At 36.5% G+C, this 23705-nt stretch overlaps 1 protein-coding gene and 1 pseudogene across 4 annotated transcripts in view; one reads left to right on the top strand and one right to left on the bottom strand.

Moving 5' to 3' along the window:
* Positions 1–23705, top strand: part of AKT3 (AKT serine/threonine kinase 3) — a 316408-nt gene that overhangs the window by 263296 nt on the left and 29407 nt on the right. For all 4 annotated transcript variants that reach the window (XM_088017172.1, XM_088017171.1, XM_028111550.2 and 1 more), the window contains one exon: positions 3274–3361. In XM_088017172.1, the coding sequence (XP_087873298.1) occupies positions 3274–3361 (88 nt within the window). The remainder of the gene's footprint in view (positions 1–3273; positions 3362–23705) is intronic.
* Positions 10203–11633, bottom strand: LOC114215609 (zinc finger CCCH domain-containing protein 15-like; annotated as a pseudogene).

The following is a 23705-nucleotide window of genomic DNA, read 5'->3' as shown; positions in this document are numbered from 1 at the left end:
CGATGTTCCTACTAATGAAGAATCCATGTAGCTGAGGATTTAGTTTGGCATTCTGATATCGGAGTTTACTATTCTTAGACATAAATATCCTAGTGCAAATCATATTTTGATATTATTTTGAAGTCTTAAATTGTATATTAGGGAGTCATTGACATTGAAATTTTTGACAGTTTCACACTTGGAGAAAGCGCGTGTTAAAGAATCTCTCCCAGCTTCTAAAATGGCAGTCTAAGATTATATTCTTAGACTTCACATAGTACTCATGGCTGATACTTTAGTTTTTTATGTATTTGACAAATATAGATTAAATGCTGGCAATGTCCAAAGCCAAGCTATTGCTAGAGAACAGAGGGGTGACATAAAATGAATAACTGAAGCTGGATTAAAACCTTCTATTTACAAAATGATGATGGTTTTCTACTCCCAATTCCCACCTCCCCCACCATCTCCTGTGTCATTCAAAATAAAAACAATAGCGTAAGGATAAGAAAGTACAGCAAGCTTCTGAGTTTCCTCGTGCAGACTCCTTTGATGCCTACTTTGAGATGTTAAATTCTCTTCAGAAACACGTATTTTGGTGTGTCTGCTTTTCTGGCTCCCTAAGTATGAGCTCAGAATGCTTTTTGGATCATCCAGTCCTGATCTCTGCCCTCAAAAGACTTTGCAGCCCAGCCAGGGAGGGACATACACCACTTGGAGTAGACGAAGAAAGAGCGTGGCCAGGGGGTGGAGTTCTGGCATTCGCTGAATACAGACCCACCAGTCAGAAAGCCCTGCCTACGAACACCGCTCATACCATCTGGTCTAGTCTAGAAGTTCCCTGTCAGCCTTGTGGTTCATTCCGTACAATCTGGGACAGGAGACCTAGACTGTGGGAACCACGGATCATCACCACAGATACTCAGATGTCGGCTCCATTCTGACCATGTATCAGGGAATCCTGGATTCTTCCCCAGTCGTGTGTTCCTTATATGTAATAATAACCAGCACCGTTAGATTGTATTCTCATTTGTTTATTATGACCTGTTTGTTTCTTCCTACCCAGTGGTGTGTGGGAGTTGGCATGTACCGACTCATAAGAGCCAGTTGTTACGTTTCAAGGATTTTGTGAGCTGGTTGTTTAATACGGTCACAGTTACAAATCAAATTACATGAACTTACAAATCAAATCAGTACATTGAAAACATAGGTAATAAATACTCATAATTCATCACTCCTTAATAATTTTGTTATGTTTTACTCTTCTTGGTGCTTTTGAGGTTGCTTTTATCTGCGGTGTCTGTATAGAAATACTGAAGAACAGTTTGCTTCTGTGCACGTCTTCCCACTTCTGTGTTGATTGACATCAGGTTCCTAACTTGAAATTGGCCATGGGGGGAGTATTTACATCACCAAAATTGGCAAACTTTGTAAGTCAGGGCTTGCTTTATTGTTTTATTGATTGTTTAGATTTAAGAACTAATAGAGAAGATGTTAATAACGCAGATTACATTTTATTTTTATTTCATTTTTTTTAGAGAGAGAGCAATAAGGAGGGGCAGAGAGAGAATCTTAAGCAGTCTCCGTGCTGGGTGTGGAGCCGGACACAGGGCTCGATCTCACAACCCTGAGATCATGACCTGAGCCGAAATCGAGTCAGACACTTAACCGACTGAGCCACCCAGGCGCCCCCTACCGATTACATTTTAACGTTTGTTCTGTCTTTATCCATTACGTTGTGAATAGCAGACAAAAATGAGGAAGTATTCTTCCACCATTCGTCAAGCAAATCACTCAAATAACTGACAAGCAAGCGAAGGTCTGATGTGTGTCTTTGTTGTATCACTTTCAAATTAGTCTTCACCATAAACAAAAAGATCAGCCAGTATTCACGTTGGAGCTACTCCTAACCCAATTAGCGTGGCTTTCGAGTTCAGCAAAAATTAACAAATGTTTTCTGTGAGCATCACTTGGCTATTTTAGAGTAAAGGGCATTCTGTATTTTATTATTCTTTATGAATTTTGTGCCTCGGATCCTTTGTAAAATTCATAACAAATGTGTATGTATAATCTGCATATGTAGTATTACACATGCATCATTTTCCCCTGAGAGCTGGCTGTTAAGTACACCGTTCCTAGCCGTGAACAAGACCAGAGAAAGCTTGCTCTGTCAATCCAGATTTAAACAGATTGCCTTTCCTTTTTTTTTTCCTGCTCTTTCCCCATTCTTTCTTTTTTTCTTCCCTTTCACTCTTTCACTCCCCTCTTGCTTCCATCTGGTGTTTTGTTTTTGTTTTTGTTTTTTTTTGCTTTTGTCATTCCTTCTTCATAGTGACTAGTATGCACTGTACGAGACTGAGAAAGCTGGAAAATACCTGAATTTCATACTGTGCCAGCTCTCTGTTTAAGTAAGAGTACCTGCAAAGATGGGGGGGGCATCTTTAAATTGGTAACATGTATTGGAGCTTGCATAATAAATTAGGTTACAGTGATATTTCGTAGATTAGCAACGTCATTTCTGTGGAAATTAACTTGAGGTATGAAAATAGCCACTGAGTTTCTATCTATTAGCAATACTGTACAAGTTGCTTTTTCTAACTAATTATTTAGTCATTTTAGAATTTATGGTGACAAGGATACAGTTTGACCTGAGTCTTAACCAAAAGAAATTTGGTTTACAGAATTGACTATGGCAGTTGCTACCATTTGTTGTGCTAAGTGCTTACCTCTGTTATTTCTAACCCATGCGGTGATCCACCAGGCTGGTATCATTGTCCCCCGTCTACAGTGGGGACACTGGGACTAAGCAGCTTGTTCCTTGTCACATATCTTTTAAGTTCCAGTGCTCGTTGCCTATTTCGGTTTTGTCCCCAAAGCCTGCACTCTTTTCAGGTATGACATTGTCCTGAGGCTACCTCTTCTTCTTCTTCTTCTTTTTTTTTTTTTTAAGATTTATTTATTTGAGAGAGAGAGTGTGTGAGGGAGTTGCGGGGACAAGGCAGAGGGAGAGGGAGAGAGAATCTCAAGCAGACTCCCAACATGGGGCTCAATCCCTTGGCCCTGAGATCGTGACGTGACCTGAGCCAAAATCAAGAGTTGGGTGCTCAACCGACTTCTTATTAATAGCACGTTAGGGAAATCAGATCTGACAGCAAAAGCTTTTTATTGGTACAGCTCTTGATCTCAAGAACTATGTAAACCACGGAGAATTACATTTCGTGAACACTTTTTGTGTTTCCTGTTGGGCTTATGTAAATGTCTTAATGCTCTCTCACTCTTGTTTCTGTCTCTTAGCCTTGGCGGGGGCCCAGATGATGCAAAAGAAATTATGAGGCACAGTTTCTTCTCTGGAGTCAACTGGCAAGATGTTTATGATAAAAAGGTAGGTTATTTTCTTGGAATAATCTTTATATATTTTGGCTAAAATGAATTTACGGCCAAAAAATATTTTTAAGTTCAATGATGTAATGATAGTTTTCATTTTTACTCTACATATAATTGAATATAATATTGAACTTCTTAGCCCCAAAATTTATTGATTCTGACTCCCCAAATGCATCTTGAAATGTTATTCAGTATGGTAATTGATTTTTCTTTTATCACAGTAATGTTGGTTTGCTTCTCATTGTTTCCTTAATATTAAGAGAAAAAATAAAGACCCCAATGTTACGTTATTCTTTAAGAAAACTAGCAAAACAAAATCAGAATGTTTTTCCTTGTCTTTATGTCTTTAATTTTAAAGTGAACTCTACAAATTTATTCATACAAATCTTATTTGAAACAATTAAAAGCCCTTTAGTTTTCAATATTTAACAAAGGAATAAATATTTTTCTTATTTGGGGCTTCTCTATAATTTGAAACTGAATTTTAATGCCCACAAAATGGATGCTACTAATTTTATAACTTTATTTTTATTGTAATCTGCTTATTATTTTTAATACTGTAATTTTTGCTTAGGACAGGAAATCATTGTGTCTAGTCCTTCTTTTTAATCTTTGTTTATTTTATTTGTACTGTCTCAGGCATTGTTAGTACAGGCACTGATTTTGATTTTTTGATTTTCAAACGCTTATGTAAAATTTTTATAAAAATTTTACTATCAAATTTTTATGTAATTCCGTATTTGCTTAGAATCTTTATCTAGTTCTTTTGTGTAGTTAATCCTTCTGTTTCAATTTACTCCAGTTCCCCCCTGAAAGATATATAATCAACAACACTTAGGAAATGTCTATTTTGTGCCAAATATTCTTTTCTATTAATCCCTAAGGTAAAGATAGAATGATACCAAATGACTTACGAGGAAGAAGACAAGTACTGAATTTCTGCATTATGTTATGGGAATAGGGAGTGTGGTGATTTTCTAAGCATTTGTTGTGAAATAGTTGTGTGGTATCAAACACCTCTACTCAAACTTTAGACCTCCACCATGTACAAAGCACGGGGGTAGATGTTGGATCCTTCCTGACCCTTCTGAGAAGCACATGACCGTTCTTAAATATTTATTAACTGCATGTAGACAGGTAGACATCCACTTTCTAACACTGATGATGTTCTTTATGGGTTGTATTCCTGTTTAGACCCTAACTGTGGCTATGTACTGTTTTTATCAAATCAGTTCACTACAGAAGACCCTTGTCAAAGAGAAGGATCAAAGTCTTCCTATGTCTCCCAGAAATAATACATGGTCAGAGGTTTTCTTTGGCGTACAAAGCTGTAAGCCACAAACAAAGATCCCTTTTCTGTACCCTCACCAAGGAGAACTCAGTAAAAAAAGGGGGGGGGGAGAGAAAGAAGGAAGGAGAGAAAACATTTCTTGAAGAGACAATTGTGAGGCACCGTTGTGTCACTGCTAACTTAAAGAAGAGGCAAAACATGGGCTTTCTTCTGTCCTGTCAGGAGACTAAGATATGCCACAAAGATTTCCTCATCAGGGCTCGGCTCTCCGTGTTAAGTGGGAGTTTGGCATCAACTGGGGAAAGCTCTGAGAGACACACATCCTGTCTCTGCTCCGTGGGGCTAGACATGCCCAGAGCCAAGGTGACAGCAAGACACCCACCAGCTCCCTTGAGGTGAATGGGATTGGAGGGGGGCAGCCAGCAGGAAGGAGGAGCTGCCAAAACATAGCTTTAGGTGATGTATTGTGGAGGCAGGAGTTTAAATTGTTATAATTGATGCCAGTTATTCTGAGCAAGGGTCTTAAGTGTCTTCCATAAAGAAGCACAACCACAAAAATTACAAAGTGTCCATAAACAGAAATCATCGGGACGAAAGGCTGCTGCAGGTTTACTCGGGTGGATGTCAGATGAGGCGTTGGTGTTTCCAGGCATCTTGCGTGCTTGAGGGATACAAGAGCAGCATGATAGCGGCACTCGCACATTCTGAGTCTGTCTCTGAAAGGCTGTGAACACGCAGTTGGGCCTGTCTAGGTTTGTATCACTAAGGAACAGGGAATTAATTATGGGGATGCTGTAATACTCTTGGGGAGCTTTACTATTTTGTAGATCTATTATTACATAATTATTGGCCACTTTTGTATATATTGTGGCAAAACTAGAGATGAATTCATATAGGGACACTAGTATCTTTAAGGGAAATCTGGATCTCTTCCTAGGTTAAGTAAGAAAAGTGAATTAATCTTAATTGTGAATATCCATGAAGAGCTCAAGATTGAAGTGTGGAAATCCATGTCCTAAATTTGCTTCTTCCTTCCTGTGGGGAAATGGACAAGCCATTTTACTCACACAAAATTAGGATCTCTGAAATGCCTTCAAGCTTTAAGATTCTCCGGAGGATGTTTTATAAGAGGAATTTATCTAGATAAATTTCTGTATAGACTTTACGCTCAGTTTGTCATTTCCTACAAAAATCTGGGATTTTGTGTAATATTGTGTTGAATCTGTGGATAATTTTGGGACAGAATAGACCTTTGAACAGGATCGAAGCTTCAGATCCATGAACATCATATACCTCTCCATTTATTTAGGTCTTCTTTAATGTCTCTCCGTAATGTTTCATAATTTTCCATGTTCACGTCCTATCCGTGTTTTGTTAGTTTTGTTCTTAAGTATTCATGTCTTCTGATATAAATGGTATTTAACATTTTACTTTCAGTTTGTTTGCTACCAATATATAGAAATACAGTTGATATTGTATATTTACCTTATGTCCTGCAAACTTGCAAAACTCAGTGTTAGTAGCTTTTCTTTGTAGATTAGTCCATATTCTCTGCATAGGTGATTATATCTTATGTAAATAAAAAGTTTTACTTCATTTTTAATTGGTATGTATTCTTTCTCTTTTTGTTTTTTGCCTCAGTATATTGGCTAGGACCTCGTTGTAATGTTGAATAGAAATGAAGGCATGAACATCCTGGTTTTGTTCTTGATCTTATGGAGGAAACATCTTTTATCATTAAACATGATGTTCATTATCACAGATAGTACTGAGATCTTAGTTTTTAAATATCATTCTTCAATAAAAAGAACCAAAGTTACTTGGAAAAGTAGGTGATTTCAGAGCTGAGATGAGGAAAATAAAAGATAAGCCCAAGGAATTTTGTGATGCCAAAAAGTAAAAAAGATAGATAGATAGATAGATAGATAGATAGATAGATAGATAGAGGGAACATTAATAGGATGCAGGGGCTAACCTTAAATAAGTCCCTGTGGTGAAAGCTGGAACAATTTCAATAACAAAATAAATATCTGTAAGTCCACACTACAAAAATAAATGATTGAACAAATAAATAAAATGTTGAGAGGGGACATGTCCTCCTTATAGATGAATTACAATTAATAAATGTAGAATGAAGTTTCATAAAGGAAAAAATATGTGTGTGTATATACTTCTTATGCATTATATTGCTGGAAACATATCCAGATACTGGTAACATTGGTTGCCTTAGGAGAGGGAACTAAGTGAATGAGACCTGTGGTGTGTGTTCAGCTTTTCATTACGTGTACTTTTGCAACTTTTGAATTTTCAACTAAGTGGATATATTATATAGTCATAAGTAGCATTAAAACTTTAAGAAGACAATAAAATTAAAAATATGTAAATATTTAAGTAAAGAATCCCCTGAATGTCAGAATAAAATGAAACAAAACAAATAAAACAAAATAAATGTAGAAGGAATGAGGGAACTAGAAAATCGCCATCAGACCCCCAGAGGGGAACTTACTGCATGTAGGATCTACCAATGAATGTTAAAATCATTGGGCAAAAGTTTAAGAAAGAGAATATTTGCATAGTCTCAATGTATCTCTCCTCAAACATTTATTATTTACAAAGTTTTAAAGAGTAACTTTTCAGTAGAAAAGCCTGGCAGACTGTGTCTTAAGCCAGCTGATCAAGATGAGCATCACCAGTGATAGGACAGACTGCTGTCGTGTAGCCCATGATACGAGGCTGTGGGAAGACTAGATCACTTTTGTGGTATTCTTTCTCAGAATGCATAATCTCAACATAATCGTGAGAAAACCTGAGGCACCCAAATGGAGGGGGCATTCCTCGAAATAACTGGCCAGGTAGCCCCAAAAGTGTCAACTTCACGAAAGGCAAGTCTTGACCGTGGAACTGGGCAGGCTGGAGGGGACAGAGGGCATGCTGACTGAAGGCAGCACGGGGTCCCGGACGGGGTCCTGGGACAGCAGAGGGTATAGTGGGAAGGTGGTGAAGTCCAGATAAGGTTGTAGGTAACAGTTTTATACCAGCGTTAATTTCTTAGTTTTGAGCATTGTGCTTTGGCTATATAAGATATTAGCCTTAGGGGCAGGTGTGTAAACAGGATAGGGGAACTTTTTGTACTATTTTTGTAAGTCTTCTCTAAGCCTAAAATTATTTCAGGATAACAAGTTATAAAACTGTGATGTTAGTGTAAGCTTTCTATACCTCCTTTATTAGGTTGAGGAAGTTCCTGTCTGTTCCTAGTATGCTGATAGTTTTTATCCCGAAGAGGTGTTGAATTTCATTAAAAGTTTTTCTGCATTTGTTGTAATGACCCTATGGTTTTTCTCCTTTATATTCTATTAAGATGGTGAATTACACTGATTGGCTTTCTAATGTTCAATGAACCTTACATTCCTGGGGGAAAACCCACCTATTCCTGATGTTCTTATTATGTATTGCTAGATTTGATACAATGGATTTTTAAAAGATTTTTGCATCTTTAAGTCACGAGTGGCACTGGGGCGTCATCTTCTTTTCCTAAAATGTTTTTGTATGATTTTCATTTCAGAAATATGTTTGATCTTTTAAAATGAAGAGACAAGTTTTTCCTCTTCTTTAATTATATGGGATTGTTCATGTAGAATTTGTATTATCTGTTCCTAAAATCTTTGCTAGAATTTACCAGTGAAGCTACTTGAGCCTGGGGTTTTGTATTTGTTGGGAGGTTTTTAGCTCTGAGCTCATTTTCTTTCATGCTTGTGGGGGCTGTTCTGCTTCTCTGTTGCTTCTTGAATGTTTCGGGGATCTTTTGTCTTCTAAGCTTTCTAATTTATTGGCTTAAAGATATTTGTAATATTCCCTTATTGTCTTTACAGTGTTTGTTGTAACGTATGTAATGATGACCTCTCTTTTAATCCTGATATTGGTAATTTATGTGTTCTGTCTTCTTTTTCTTGATCAATCCAGTGAGAGGCCCATCAGTGCTATTGAATTTTTTCAAAGAACCAGCTTTGGTTTCATTGATTTTCTGTATTGTATTTCTGCTCATTATTCATTGGTTAATTCTGCACCTTGTTATTTCTTTATTCTGCTTCTTTTGAATTTACTTTGCTCTTCTTTCCGTATTTTCTTTGGAGGGAAGCTAAGGTTATTGTTGGGGGATTGTTCTCTTTTCATAGCATAGCACTCAGTGAATGCTATGAGTTTCCATAGAAGGACTGTTAGCTTTGTTTTGCAAGTTTTGATTTGTTGTGTTTTCATTTCAAAATAGTTTAAATTCCTCTTGTGATTCCTTCTTAACTCAGATTATTTAGAAATGTGTTGCTTGATTTCCAAATATATGGATTTTTCAGAGTTTTCTGTTACTGATTCCCAACTAAACTCTCTTGTATTTGGAAAATGTACTTTATATGATATTAATCCTTTTAAATTTATTGAGACTTGTTTTATGGCCCAGAAAATGGTTTCTTTTCGTGTATGTTCTATGTACACTTGAAAAGAGTGTATATTCTGCTTTTATTGCACAAGGTGTTCTGTCAGTAGCCATACATGAAGATGGTTGATGGTGCTTATCTTTCCTGTATTCTTACTCATTTTCTGGCTATTTGTTCTGTCAGTTACTGGGAAAAGATTGTTGAAATCTAGAGCCATAATTGTGGATTTGTTTCTCTTTTTTTTGTCTTGTTTCATGTATTTTGAAGCTTCATTGTTAGCTGTATACACATTTAGGTTTGTGATAGCTTCTTGGTGAATTTACTCATTTATCATCATGAGTGTTCCCCTATACCCATAGCAGTAATCTTTGTTTTAAAATCTGCTTTGTCTGGTATTAATATAAGTCCTCCAGCTTTTTTTTTTAAATTGTATTTATCATTTCCATTGTGTTACTTTTAACCTATGTCATTACATTTAAGTGGGTTTTCTTTTAGGCATCATGTAGTTGATTTGTGTGTGTGTGTGTGTATTTTCATGTGTATAACAGTCTTTATTTACAACTTCGTGGCAAAAAAAGAAGAGGGAAAAGTTTAAAACAGAGCATTCCAGCTGATCTTGTCAGATTAGAGAAGTTCCATTTTAAATGTCCATCTCATCGCCCAAAGGTAAACAATACCGAATTGCATGTGCAGTTCTTTTATGAAGTATAGCGTTCATATTTTAGACATGTGTTAAACATAAAAATTCTAAGGAAGTGAAATCATTCCTTAAAAATGGCATAAATTCAGGGTGTTTTAAATTTATATTGTCCTTGTAATCACACATGCCCAATGAAAATAAAAAACTGGAAAAGCAGTTGTACTTCCTAACTTCCTATGTGAGTGGACAGTTACAACAATCATTTTATGCGATGACCATTGTATTTTCAATTTACCATCAACTACTCTGAACTTACCATGAGATGTAGACAAAGTCAGGAGACAAGACTTAGGGAATGTGCTCCTTTTTGGAGGGAGGTTAAGCCTTTCAGAACAAGCATGGGGAAGAAGCACCCTGTTGAAGAATTCTGCGTGGGAAAAATGTAGTCAATTTCAACTCCTGCTGAACTGGCTTACTGTTTTCATTGACATGTTTCGTGTCGTTCTTCTGACTCCACTGTGTTTAACTCTTCTAGTTTATCTGAATCTTCAGCAGTACAGAGATTTTCATCAATGGGAACAGCACCCCTAGCTCCATTTTCCTGTCCCTCCCCTTCGTTGTGCTGTTTCCAGATAACTTCCTTCACCACTTCAGCCCCCTACCTCTGGAAGCTTCGCTTTATTGTTTTCTTGAAATACGTGTGCTGAAGCTTTCAGGACTGGCTACAGTACCGCCTCTCTCATCTACACCTCTTGGGATGTACGGACTTAAATCTGCTTGGTTTGTGTGCACTGAATCATCCCCTCTTCACCTGTTGCCTGGGTGTCACAGGTACCATCTGCTTCCTCATGCTCATCAACCAGAGTAGGACGAAATTCCAACACCTCATGACCACTGATCACCAGTGCTTTCTCTGCTTTAAAGGCTGCTTTCCTTCCTTCCTTATCTTGCTCAAGTTTGTTCAGTGTTTTCTTGTCTTTTCCTTTCCTCTCATGCACACAAAGATTCTAGGGTGATTTTGGTATCATTTGAACCTAGGGCAGAACGCTCTCTTGCAATTAGACCTTATGAAATTTCGTTTTCTTTCTCTTCCTTCTTTATATCTTTCTTCAACACAAATCCAGGAGGAAATGCACAATGATGCATACAAGTATCATCCCCTCCAGGGCATACCCAAAACCAGCCATATTTGTTGTTTGCAAAAGCTTTAAGAAAATGTTTGCACACTGTTTGAGGGTTTCTCTTTTCTACAGCACCATGCTTTATGTTCACTGTTTCCAGTTTCCTCTCATCTCAATTATCCACAGTATCTTTTTCAAGTTCTTTACCTCTTGCATCACATTTTCTCCCCAGAGTCAAGTCATGAGACAACTTAACAATTACCTCCCCTAGTTCACTGCCCTTTCTTGAAGAGCACACATACCATGGATTCAGGTCTGCACCTTTACTTACTTTTGGAGCAAAAGTACAGGTTTGAATAGCTCATTTAGCTCTTGCAATTCTTTCTTCTTGTCATCTTCCTTCAGTTTCTTTTCAGCTTCACTTTATGCTATGTGACATAGATTTTGTTGACTAAATTGAACTTGATGACTGACAGCTTTGATAAACTTATGTTGTTTTGCCCCTTTATTATTCTTTAGATCAAAAATTTTAGGGGCGCCCGGGTCGCTCAGTTGGTTAAGTGTCGGACTCTTGATTTTGACTCAGGTCATGATCTCATGGTCATGAGATTGAGCCCCACATTGGGCTCCACGCTGAGCATGGAGTCTGCCTGAGATTCTCATTCCCTCTCTCTCTGCCCCCTCCCCCACTGCTTGCACACTCTCTCTCAAAAAAATAATTTATGTTCAATAATTTTCTCTTTCTTTTTCTGCTTCATCTTTTTGCTGCCCACACCCTGACTCTGGTTTCTTGGAGGGCGTTGTAGAGACAGGTGGCACCAGGCAGACTTAATCCCAGCTGGACAGTGTCAGGTGATCTAGCCCCACAGCAGGAGCAGGAGCAGGAAGACATGGGCTGCCCTGGCCACCATACTGTGCCTCCTTTTTTCTTATTCATTAGATAATATATGATTTTTAAATGGACTCCGAAGCCCAGTTTCATTTAATGCAAGTATTGACATAGTTGGGTTTAAATCTACCATCTTGGGATTTGTTTTGGCTCGATTTTTTTTTTATCTGTTACTTTCTTTAACTTTGTCTACCTGCTTTGGGGTTTATTGAATATTTTATGATTCTGTTTTATTTTGTCTCTTGTTTTATTAGCTATACATCTTTTTATCGTTTTGAAGTTTCTAGAGTTTGCCATATACATGTTTAACTTCTCACAGATTGCCTTTAATTAATATTAGATCCACGCCACATTCACAGCCCAGTTGTTTCCTCTTCCGCTCTTTATGCTGTCATTTTACTTTCACATGGTATCAGCGTCCTAGCACGTGAGAACTATATTTTGCTCTTGGCAGTTATATTTTAATGTGACTAAAATTATGTATTTACACTTTTAGCATTCTCCATTCCTTTATGTAGATCCTTGCTTCCATCTGGTATCTAGTTTTTTGGTTTGTTGCTTCTCTTCAGCCTTTATTCTAAGACTTGTTTACTTAGCTCCACTTCTCAGACATGATTCCTGGGCTTGGAAAGATTCACGGAAAAAGAATGGGTTTGAAGGAAACACAAGATAAGGAAATGATGGGAATGTGACATTTCAGAAGCGGAGGCCAATGTGAGAATAAATCAAATAGGGATAAATTAATGAAGATCTGCTGAATGGGAAGGACCCACAGCTCAGGGTGGATTGAAACTGGATGCGAAAAATGGAGCAGGGCACCTGTTGATTTGGTGTAGTTTCCCGCAAGGTTAGTTCCTGTTTGCTTGATGTACCTCCTTACCAGAACAAGAGCTCCTCAAGTAGGGAACTGACATAACACGATCGGACCCTTTCAGCTTTTGTTGGTATAAAGTTTTAGGCAGGAGCTCGGAAAAGAACCTCATGGAGAGACTGTGTGGTGATGATAATATTTAATTCCAAATGCAGTTACCCGTGCACTAGAAATACAGGACTAGCACTGGAAGTGAGAACAGAAATGGATATGGCTATCTGGGAACTCAGTTAAACGAGGGTTGTGGGAGTGGATTTCCCCTGTGAGCAGGGGAAGGATGAGAAAATCAATGAGAAAGAAAAAGAGAGTTGGGACAGGGCGCCTGGGTGGCTCTGTCAGTTAAGTGTCTGCCTTCGGCTCAGGTCGTGATCCCGGGGTCCTGGGATTGGGCCCCGTGTCGGGCTCCCTGCTCAGCAGGGAGTCTGCTTCTCCCTCTCCCTCTGCCTACCACTCTGACTATTTGTGCTCTCTCTCTCTACCTCTCTCTCTCTGTCAAAAAAAAAAAAAAAAAAATATATATATATATATATATATATATGTATATATATCCAGGACAGAGGGGGGTGTGAGGACACTGAGAGCCAGGCCTGAGTGTTGGAAAATACCCACAGTCAGGAATGGAAGTTGGTTTGAGGACACATTTTTATAAGGTGTATCAGAGTCCCTTGTGAAGAATCATGTAAAAGTTACAGGGACACTTTTCTGACTGAATCTGACTCTTATTTTCTGCCTGAAAAATTCCTCTTGATGAGTTTGGTGACTGTGGCAGTTACGCAGATGTTAGTGATCTCTGTGATGTTCGTCAGTGAAGCAAGGTCAAGTATAACATGGACGCTAACAGAGAAGACAGATCGTTGGCAACAGTATGCCTCTTGGAGTTTCACAGTGATAATGCTCCTTCCCTGCTCAAAAGATGGCCCATTTTTAAAGTTGGGATCAAAGAAAGATGAGCTCCAAATATCTACCAAACACTCTTATGGTTTTACATTAAAATTACTGTCTTCCATTGATCATGAGGCTTTGTACTGAGGATATAAAAGAAGACAGCTGTCCAGATGTTAGTTATGGCATGGAATGCAAATGGCCAGTTTTAAAATCCCTCAAATTGGCTTAAGAACAAAATATAACGAGATGTTCCTTACAAGAATCTCACCTGAAAATTGTACAGAAAAGTGGAAAAAATGAGTATGAACAGAGATTTAGCAGTCAAATGTTATAAAAAGTAAACAGACAACAATAATAACAATAATTTTGGGCTAAGTTGATTTCAGTACATAAATATGAAATGTGAAAGGTCATTTTTGGCATAATGAACAACCTGCACCAAATAGCAGCATCCACAAGCACAAAACGCTATGAGAAATGCCAGGGGACTTCTTAGAAATACAATTTCTTGCTCAGTGTGGCAGAGGTTTACTGGCAGGAGGCAGCTTGTGGTTTTGTTGATTTTTCTTCTTCAATTTTGTTTTCAGTTTCATTGATTTCTGCTCTGATTTTTATTTCTTTCCCTTATCACAGATTTTATTTGCTCTTCTATTTCTAGTTTTCTAAGCTGGAAGCTTAGATTATAACTTCAGATCTTTCCTTTCTAATGAATGCAATCAGTGCAATAAATTTTCCCTTAATTTTCTGTTTTCACTGCATCCCACAAATCTTTGATAAGTTGTATTTTCATTTTCATTTAGTTCAAAATATTTAAAATTTTTTCCTGAGACTTCCTTTTTGACTTGTGTTATTTATATGTATTATTATTTAAATAATAAGTATTTGGGGGTTTTGAGCTATCTTTCTCTTACTGATTTCCAATTTAATTCCACTGTGGTCTGAGAACGTTCCCTTGAATGTCTGTTCTTTTAAATTTGTTAAGGTGTGTTTTAAGGCATAGAATGTGGTCTGTCTTGGTGAATGGCCTGTGAGCTTGAGAAGAATGTGTATTCTGCTGTCTTGGGATAAAGTAGTCTGTAAATGTCAGTTGGATCCAGTTGACGAATGGTGCTTTTCAGTTCATTGATGTCCTTACTAATTTTCTGCCTACCAGATGTATCAGTTACTGACAGAGGGATGTTGAAGTCTCCAAGTGGAATAGGAAGTTAATCTGCTTCTCCTTGCAGCTCTATCAGTTTTTGTCTATTGTATTTTGATACTCTGTTGTTAGGATGCATACACATTAATGATTCTTATATCTTATTGGAGATTTTGCTACCTTATCATTATGTAATGTCCCTCTTTATCTGTGATAATTTTCCTTACTCTGAAATCTGCTCTGTTTGAAATTAGTATAACTACTCCAGCTTTCTTTTGCTAAGTGTTAGCATGGTATGTCTTCCTCCATCCCCTTTCTTTTAATCTCTCGGTGTCTTTACATTTAAAGTGGATTTCTTCTAAGTAATTCATGGTTGGTTCTTGTTTTTTTACACACTCTGCCAGTCATTGTCTTTTCGTTGGTATTTTTAGGCCGTTGAAATTTAAAGTGATTATTGCCATAGTTGGAGTAATATCTGCCATATCTGTTACTGCTGTCTATTAATTGTCCTGTTCTTTGTATATTTTTGTGCGTTCCACTCTTTTTCTGACATCCCTGGTTTTAACTGAGCATTTTCTAAGGCTGCATTTTTTCCTCCTCTCTTAGCATATCATTTATACTTTTTAAACTGTCTTGGTGCTTTCCTTTAAGTTTGCAGTATATATTTACAACTAAGTCAAGTCCTTTTTCAGATAATACTCCACCATTTCACAGATGGTACAAGTACCTTAAAGCAGTATTCCTAATTCCTCCTTCCTGTCCCAAGTAATATTGCTCATTAATTTCACTCATCCGTAAGCTATAATTATTGTACATATTGTTGCATTATTATTTTGAACAAACTGTTCCATCTTAGATCAGTTAAGGATGAGAAAAAAAAAGATTTTATTTTACCTTTGTTGGTTCCTTTTCTAGCGTTCCTCCTTTCTTTCCTGTAGAACTAAGTTTTTATCATTTTCTTTCTGATGAACTTTTTTTTAAAAGATTTTATTTATTTGAGGGAGAGACTGGGAGAGCATGAGCAGGGGGAGGGGCAGTGGGAGAGGGACAGGCTGACTCCCTGCTGAGCGTGGAGTGGATGCGGGGCTCTATCCCAGGATCCTGAGATCATGACCTGAGCTGAAGTCAGGTGCTTAACTAACTGGGCCACCAGGCGCCCCTGAACTTTTTTTTTTTTTACACTTTTTGCAAGGTGGGCTTACTGGTGACAGATTGCCTCAATTTTTGTTTGTCTAGGAAAGTCTTTATTATTCCTTATTTTTGAAAGATAACCTTGCTGGATACAGAATTCTAGGTCAGTGGTTTGTCTTTCAACACTAAGTATTTTATTCCATTTTTTTTTCCTTATTTGCATGGTTACTGAAGAGAAATCCATATGTAATTCTTGTCTTTGAACGTCTATAGATAAGGTTTTTGATTGTGTGTGTGTGTGTGTGTGTGTGTGTGTGTCTTCTTAAAATTTTATTCTTGTCTTTGATTTTCTGCAATTTGAATATGATATGGTTAGGTGTAGATTTTGGACTCTTTATGTTGAGTCATATTCTCTGAAATTAGGAGCTATGTTTTGGTGGCTAGCACTAATTTTGGAAAATGGCTCAGTCATTATTGCTTCACATATTTCTTCTGCTTTCTCTGTCTTCCTTCTTATATTCCCATTACATATACCTTTTATCATTGTTTCACAATTCTTATTTCTCTTTCCATCTCAGTTCTGGCAGTTCCTGTTAACATTTCTTCAAGCTTACTGATTCTTTCCTTGGCCATGCCCTGATGATTAATGAGCTCATCAAAGGCATTCTTAATTTCTGTGATGGTGTTTTTTCATTTCTAGCATTTCCTTTCTATTCTTTCTTACAGAATTCCATTTCTTTACTTATACTGCCCATATGTTCTTGCATGTAGTGCAGTTTTTCCATTAAAAACCCCTTACTATATTTTCATAGATGAATTAAATTCCCGGTCTGATAATTTCTGCCATATCTGAGGCTGGTTCTGGTGCTTGCTCTTTATTGTGAAACTATGTTTTTGATCTTTTAGTATGCCTTGTAATTTTCTGTTGAAAGTCAGACATTATGTACTGGGTAAAAGAAACTGAAGAAATGGAGGTAAATAGATTTTTAGTAGAGATTTTATGTGTTTATCAGGCTAAACTTACTTGCTAATGCTAATACCGTTTTTTTAGGAGATATTTCAATTTGTATGCCTTTTATTTATTTTTCTTACATTATTGCACTTGATTAGGATCACCAGAACAATGTCATATAGAAATGGTGAGAGCAGACATTTAATTATTATAGCATTCACATATCCCCCAGTTACTATGATATTAAGCTGTAGGTTTTTTCATGTACACCATCTCTTAGATTGACAACACTTTCCAGTATTCCTGTTTTCTGAACATTTTTTATTATGAATGGATGCTGGATTTTGTCAGAATTTCTGCATTCATTGACACAGTCATGGTATTTCTGTTTTAGTTTGTAAATATGGTGAATCACATTGATTTTTTAATATTACATCTATGCTGCATACCTCAAATTAACTCCAATCGTGGTATATATTTTTTATATACTGCTTAATTTCTTTTGTTAGTATTTTGTCAAGAATTTTGCATATAATAAGAAATAGTAGGCTATACTTTTTTTTAACATATTAGCCATCTGGTTTTAGAATCAGGATAATGCTAGACACCAAAAATGAGTGGTATTTCCTTCTCTTTTATTTTATGAAAGTTTTTGCATAGAATTGATATGTTTCTCCTTTAAATGTTTGATAGAATGTCCTGTAAATCCATCTGAACCCAGAGTAAAGAAATTCTATCTCTAATGGATATAGGACACTTGTAGTTATCTCTTTCTTTTGACTGAAATTTGGTAGCTTGTATGTGTTTTTAGGAATCTAAAATTTTTATCTAACTTGAATTAGTTGACATTCAGTTGATCATTTATTGTCTTGATTTTTTTTCTATTTCTTTTAGCTTACTTTTTAAATTAGTTCTTCTTTTTCTGGTTTATTAAGTTGAAAACTTAGATTTGAATCTTTTCTTCTTTTCTAATATGTCCTTGTAGTGCTATATGTTTACTTCTAAGCAACTCTAGCTCTGAGCACAGCCTATAAGTTTTGTCATGTCATATTGTGACTTACTATTTGTTTCAAAATGCTTTCTAATTTTCCCTCTGATTTCTTCTTTGACCACATGGGTTATTGAAGTGTATTGTTTGACAATATTTGGAGATTTTTCACCTATCTTTCTGTTTTAATCTCTAGTTTAATTCTGTTGTTCTTAAAGAACATACTTTTTATATTTTAATCTTCTAAATTTTTTGAGATTTGTTTTATGAAATATGGGTTATATTGATGAATGTTTCATGTACATTTGCAAAGAATATGTATTCTCTTGTTATATACAGTGTTCTGTAAATGTCAGTTAAGTCAGGTGAATCAATAGTGTTAAGCCTACTACATCCTTACTGAATGTTTAAGGGCTCACTTTTTATCAGTTACTAAGAAAGAAAGAAGAAAATCCTCAATGGTAATTGTGGCTTTGACTATTGCTCTTTTAGTTCTATCACCTTTGCTTTATTTTAATCTTAAAGTTCTGCTTGTAGGTGCTCCAAAATTTAAGATTTTATATCTTCTTAATGAATTTACCTCCTCATCATTTCATCTAGGTTAGCCAATTTTTGGCATAAAGATTAGAGATGAATGAAAAAGAGACTAGAAAAACAATAGGGAAAATTTTTTAAAAAGATTGTTTACAAATATCTACAAAATTAACAAACTTTCAGTAAGAGTCACTAAGGAAAAAATCAACTACTAAAATCACAAATGAAATAGGGACATTACTACTGACTTTATAGAAATAAAAAAGGATTATAAAAGAATACTCTGAACAGATGTACATGTAAAAATGGATAACCTATATGAAATGGAAAAATTCCTAAAAATGTACAAACTACCAAAATGACTCAAGAAGAAATTGGCTTTAACTAATAAGGCAATTAAATCAGTAATCAAAAAAGTCCCAGATGGCTTCACTGGAGAATTCTATCAAATATTTAGAGAAGAAATACCACCACTTCTTCCCAAACTCTTGCAAGAAATCAAGGGAGTAAATACTCTTTAACTCTTTCTATGAGGCCAGCATTACCCCAATTCCAAAGCCACACAAAGACATTACAAGAAAAGAAGACTACAGACCAACATCTGTAACTAACGTAGATACAAAATTCCTCAATAAGCTCTTAACAGACCAATTAGTAGCATATTAAAAGGATTGTATACCATGATCAAGTGAGTTTTATCCCAGGAATGCAAAGACAGTTCAACAGACTAAAATTAATCAATGAAATACCCCACATTAATAAAGAAAAGAAACCCACATAATCATCTCAATTGCTGCAGAAAAAGCATTTGACAAAATTCCACACCCTTTGCTGATTTATAAAAACAAACAAAAAAACTCAGAAAACTAGGAATAGAAGGAAACTTGTTCAACATGATAAAGGCCATAGATAAACCCACAGCTGATACCACACTTGGTGTGGAAGGACTGAAAGCTTTTCACCTGAGGTAAGAAAGAGAACAAGGATGTCTACTTGTGACACTTCTGTTCAACATTAACACTGGAAGTTGTAGTCAGGGCAATTAGAACAGAAATTAAAAGCAATCAAATTGGAAGGAAGTAGTACAACTCCCTCTCTTCACAGATACAGAAAACCCCAAGGAGCACACACGCGCACACACGCGCGTGCACACACACACACACACAACCTCTAAAGCTAATAAACATATTCAGCAAAGTTGCAGGATATGAAATCAACACAAAAAATACTTTATATTTGTATATATTATGCTATGAACAATCTGGAAAGCAAATTAAGAAAATTCCATTCACAGTAGCATCAAAAAGAATAAAATACTTAAGAATAAGTAGAATCACAGGGGTGCAAGTTACATGCTGCCAAGTATACAACATTGCTGAAATAGATGAAAGAAGACATGAGTAAAGGGAGAGACACCCCATGTTTGTGGCTTGGTGACTTACTATTAAGACGACAGTCCCCATCACAGTGATACAGAGTCCATGCAATCCTTATGAACACGGTCATGTGTGCAACCTGTGTAATATGCTCCCAGGTTCATCTTGCTTATATTTCGTTAAGAATTTTTGCACCAGTGCTCATGGGGATATTGGTCTGTAGCTTAGAACATGCATGTCTTTTAAGGCATCAAGTCAAACCTCAATAGAAAACAAAGGAGCCATATAACTCAGACCATTTTCTGTGATCAATAAAATTGCAATAAAACTAGGAGTAATCAACAAAGAAAGACTTCTCTAAACCACAAATGTTTGACATCTTTAAGATAAACTTGAATATAAGTCACGGATTACGAAGTAGCTGCATTGGAAATCAGAAAATATTGGAGTTGAATGGCAGTGAAATTTGTGAGACGCAGTCAAGGCAGTTCCTAAATATTTGTATGGGGTTGGGGGCGGGCAAACAAAACGGAAAGATCCAACATTAGCCAAGTTTCCAAATCAAATTAGGGGAGGAAATTCAACAACAGAATAATTATGGTGAGAGAGAGTAGAAGCACCAAGTAAATGTAAAAGTACAAATGAATGAAATAGAAAGCAAACGTTTGAAAGGATCAAGAAAATGCAGTTATATAAGAAAGAGACTAGTGAAGTAGACAAATCTCAAAATTAATCAAGAAAAATATTAGGAATTAAAATGAGATGCAGAATATAGAAATGAAAATGTAATGCAACTACCACAAATAATTTTTATACTGTTTATTAAAAAAGAGAGGTAATGGATAATTTTAAGCAAACTATAAATTATTAGCTGACTCAAGAAAAATGTGAAAACATTTCATTGTTAAATTAGTATAAAATCTGTCACCTCTCCAGTTCCAGTGTTTTCACCCCAATACAAAAACACCAGTACAAGTCCAGATGAGTTTTTCAGGTAATCTCCATCAAACACCCAAAGAGAAGATAATCCCTATCATTAAAAAGATATTATACAAGCTGCTCCTAAGAAAGAAAGAGGGTTATGTACTTCTCAAACTTACTTTATAATCTTTGGTAACCTTGAGAAGACTCTTACAAGAAAAAAAATTATAGGCCACTTGTGAACATAGATTTAAATATTCTAAGTAAAATATTGAGCAGTTATTTCTAACAATGCATAACAATATTTATGTTCTTATATCCATGTTAGATTTGTTCTAGAAATATGATTAGATTAGAAAAATTTAATGTCATTCATCACATTTAGAGATTAAGGAAGAAATCCACATGACCATCTCAATCTTTGTAGAGAATTAAAAAAAAAAATGAAAATCTTTTCATGAAAATGAAAGTAGAAACCATTCGTGATTTCTTTTTAAAGATTTTATTTATTTATTAGAGAGAGAGAGTGATAGTGAGAGAAGGAACACAAGCAGGGGGAGAGGGAGAGGGAGAAGCAGGCTTCCCACTGAGCAGGGAGCCCGATGCGGGGCTCGAACCCAGGACCCCGGGATCATGACCTGAGCTGAAGGCAGATGCTTAACGACTGAGTCAACCAGGCGCCCCCATTTGTGATTTTTAAAGATATATTTTTAAAGATATATATTCAGTAACCTCGAAGTAAAATGACCTTCTTTAAATAAGTTTTTATCAAAATTTTTTCTACAAACATTATACTTAATGGTTGGATATTACAAATATTTTCTTTAAATGTAAGGAAAATGATACCTATCAATATCACATTTGTGGCAGTTTTTTGAAATTGTTTTTTAAAGATTTTATTTACTTTATTTGAGAGAGAGAGAGAGAAGGGGCAGAAGGAGAGGGAGAATCTTCAAGCAGATTCCCAACTGAGCAGGTGACCCGATGCTGGGCTCGATCCCACAACCCTGAGCCGAAACCAAGTCAGACGCTTAACCAACTGAGCCACCCAGGTGCTAGTAAGATAAGGTAATAAAAATAAGATAAGAAAAAGAAATAAGTCGTGTGTGATTTTTAAAGGAAAAAAAACTTAACAGATCTTTGATGATGGAATATGTAGTAATTACATTTTGTCTTATTCTTACAGTGGACTACTATACTGAATAAAAAATGAATATGGATTTATAAATATCAATTGGTAAATTTATTTATAAGTATTTATTGGTAAATCTCAAAAATACATGAACATAAAAAATCAAGTTACATAAGATACTTAGGGAATGATACCATTATTACAGCTGAAAATGAACTAAAGAAAATTATGTCTGTAATAGCCTATCTATGGGCAAGAAGTAAAAGCACTTGTATGCAAATGATACAGAGGAACAGCACCACAATATTTGCTTGAATCATATATAATTCTAATTTGGGGGATTAAAAATGGGTGAGTATTAGTGAGGAGAAAGCAATAGGTATTAGCTGCATCTCCATGTTTTATATCTTAAAAAAAAAACAAAAGTTTCAAAGTACATATGACAAAATGTTAACATCTGTTAGGTAGATCTGGTTGTCATTTATCTTATTTTCCACTCTTTCCTTTATGCTCAAAATAGTTCTTTTTTAAATTTTGTAAGTGAAGTGGGAGGGGAAAGAAATGGAAGCACCAAGCGTAGGCTCCTCGAGAAAATGGAAGGAGGGAGTGAGAGCAAAATGGGAAACAGCCCACAGAATGGATTAGATGTGTGTTTGCTTTCATGTTGCTCATGTACCTGGGGAAAAATCCAATCAGGGCTCTGGAAGTGGAGATACATAGCCAAAAAGTAAGTTTATATACAGATAGTAAGATGTACAATATAGAGATTGTGAGATGTGAGATGATGATAAATACAGGGAAAAGTAAGACATAAGCAAAAAGCAAGATCTGTGAAGGCTAGCCGAAGGGATTAGTCTTTACAGAAGAGGAAGCCGTGGGACACCGTTGTAGTGTCACTGATGGGAGAGAAATGAGAATGCCCACTGAAGCAAATGTTTTTGTAAATATTTGGTCCAGAAAGCTGAGGTAGTTCCTGCCTGAAGGCCCCAGTTTTATCGCAGGAGTCCTGCCTTCTTAGAGGGGACAGGGCAGGAGTGCCAGCCAGTGGGTAGGGGCCCTGCTGAGGCAGAAGATTCCAGAAGTTTATGCAGACTGATGAAGCTTTATTCTTTGTAAGGAAAAAATAATACTACAAAACAGCGAAGACCAAGAAAGAGGCTTTTAGGGAAGATTGATTTGGAATCTGTAGCTCATTTTGATCTTATTAAGATTTTACCCCATTTTGATCTACCTTCTACTTATCACATTCGTACTTATTTTCCAGAGGTTTCCTTCAGAAAAGAAGAGAAAACTTGCTTTTAGAGAGTAATTTAGGTACTTCATAGTTTACTTTGGCCACTGGTTTGGTATTTGTTTCAGTGAAATGGCAAATGTTTAAATGAGTAATTTTATTTTAGTACGAGTGGGAGGAGCAGAGAGAGGCCTAAATGAGATGTTGCCTCAGGGGAAAGGGCCCATGGGGATCTTCCACACCTTGCTGTCTTAATTTTAAGTCTTTGGTTCCTTCCTTAAACTTCTGTGTTCCTATTTGAATATCAGCCTTCACCTCTGTCCACATGCTAAGTTAGAACTTTTAGTACTTATTATTTTTTTTCCATGTTTACCCTTTCAACTCTTCATTCTTTTTTTTTATAATTAAAAAAAAAATTGTTTTGGGGCCCCTGGGTGGCTCGGTCAGTGAAACATCTGCCTTCAGCTCAGGTCATGATCCCAGAGTCCTGGGATCTAGCCCCTCATCGGGCTCCCTGCTCAGCGGGAAGCCTGCTTTTCCCTTTGCCTGCCGCTCCATCTGCTTGTACTCTCTGTCAAATAAATAAATAAATCTTTTAAAAAAATAAAAATAAAATTGTTTTGCTGAGTTCCAGTTCACCCTATCAAGTGTACATGGGGGTGGGTGTTCATAAGGTCACCAGGTCACTGTCGCCGCTGTCTGAAGCAGAGCGAGCACTCCCATCTCTTCACTCGTTGGAGACCCAGTTCCTTTCTGGTACATTCCCCTTCAGCCCCAGGAACTTCCCTCATTTTGTGTAGTGCACGTCGGCTGGC

The sequence above is a fragment of the Eumetopias jubatus genome, unplaced genomic scaffold (genome assembly GCF_037043125.1).
Source record: "Eumetopias jubatus isolate StellerSeaLion01/CBP00866 unplaced genomic scaffold, mEumJub1_p1.0 scaffold_12, whole genome shotgun sequence".
NCBI classification, from domain to species: Eukaryota; Metazoa; Chordata; class Mammalia; order Carnivora; family Otariidae; genus Eumetopias; species Eumetopias jubatus.
The sequence above is the reverse complement of the archived record's forward strand: the minus strand, read 5'-3'. Positions and strand labels throughout refer to the sequence as shown.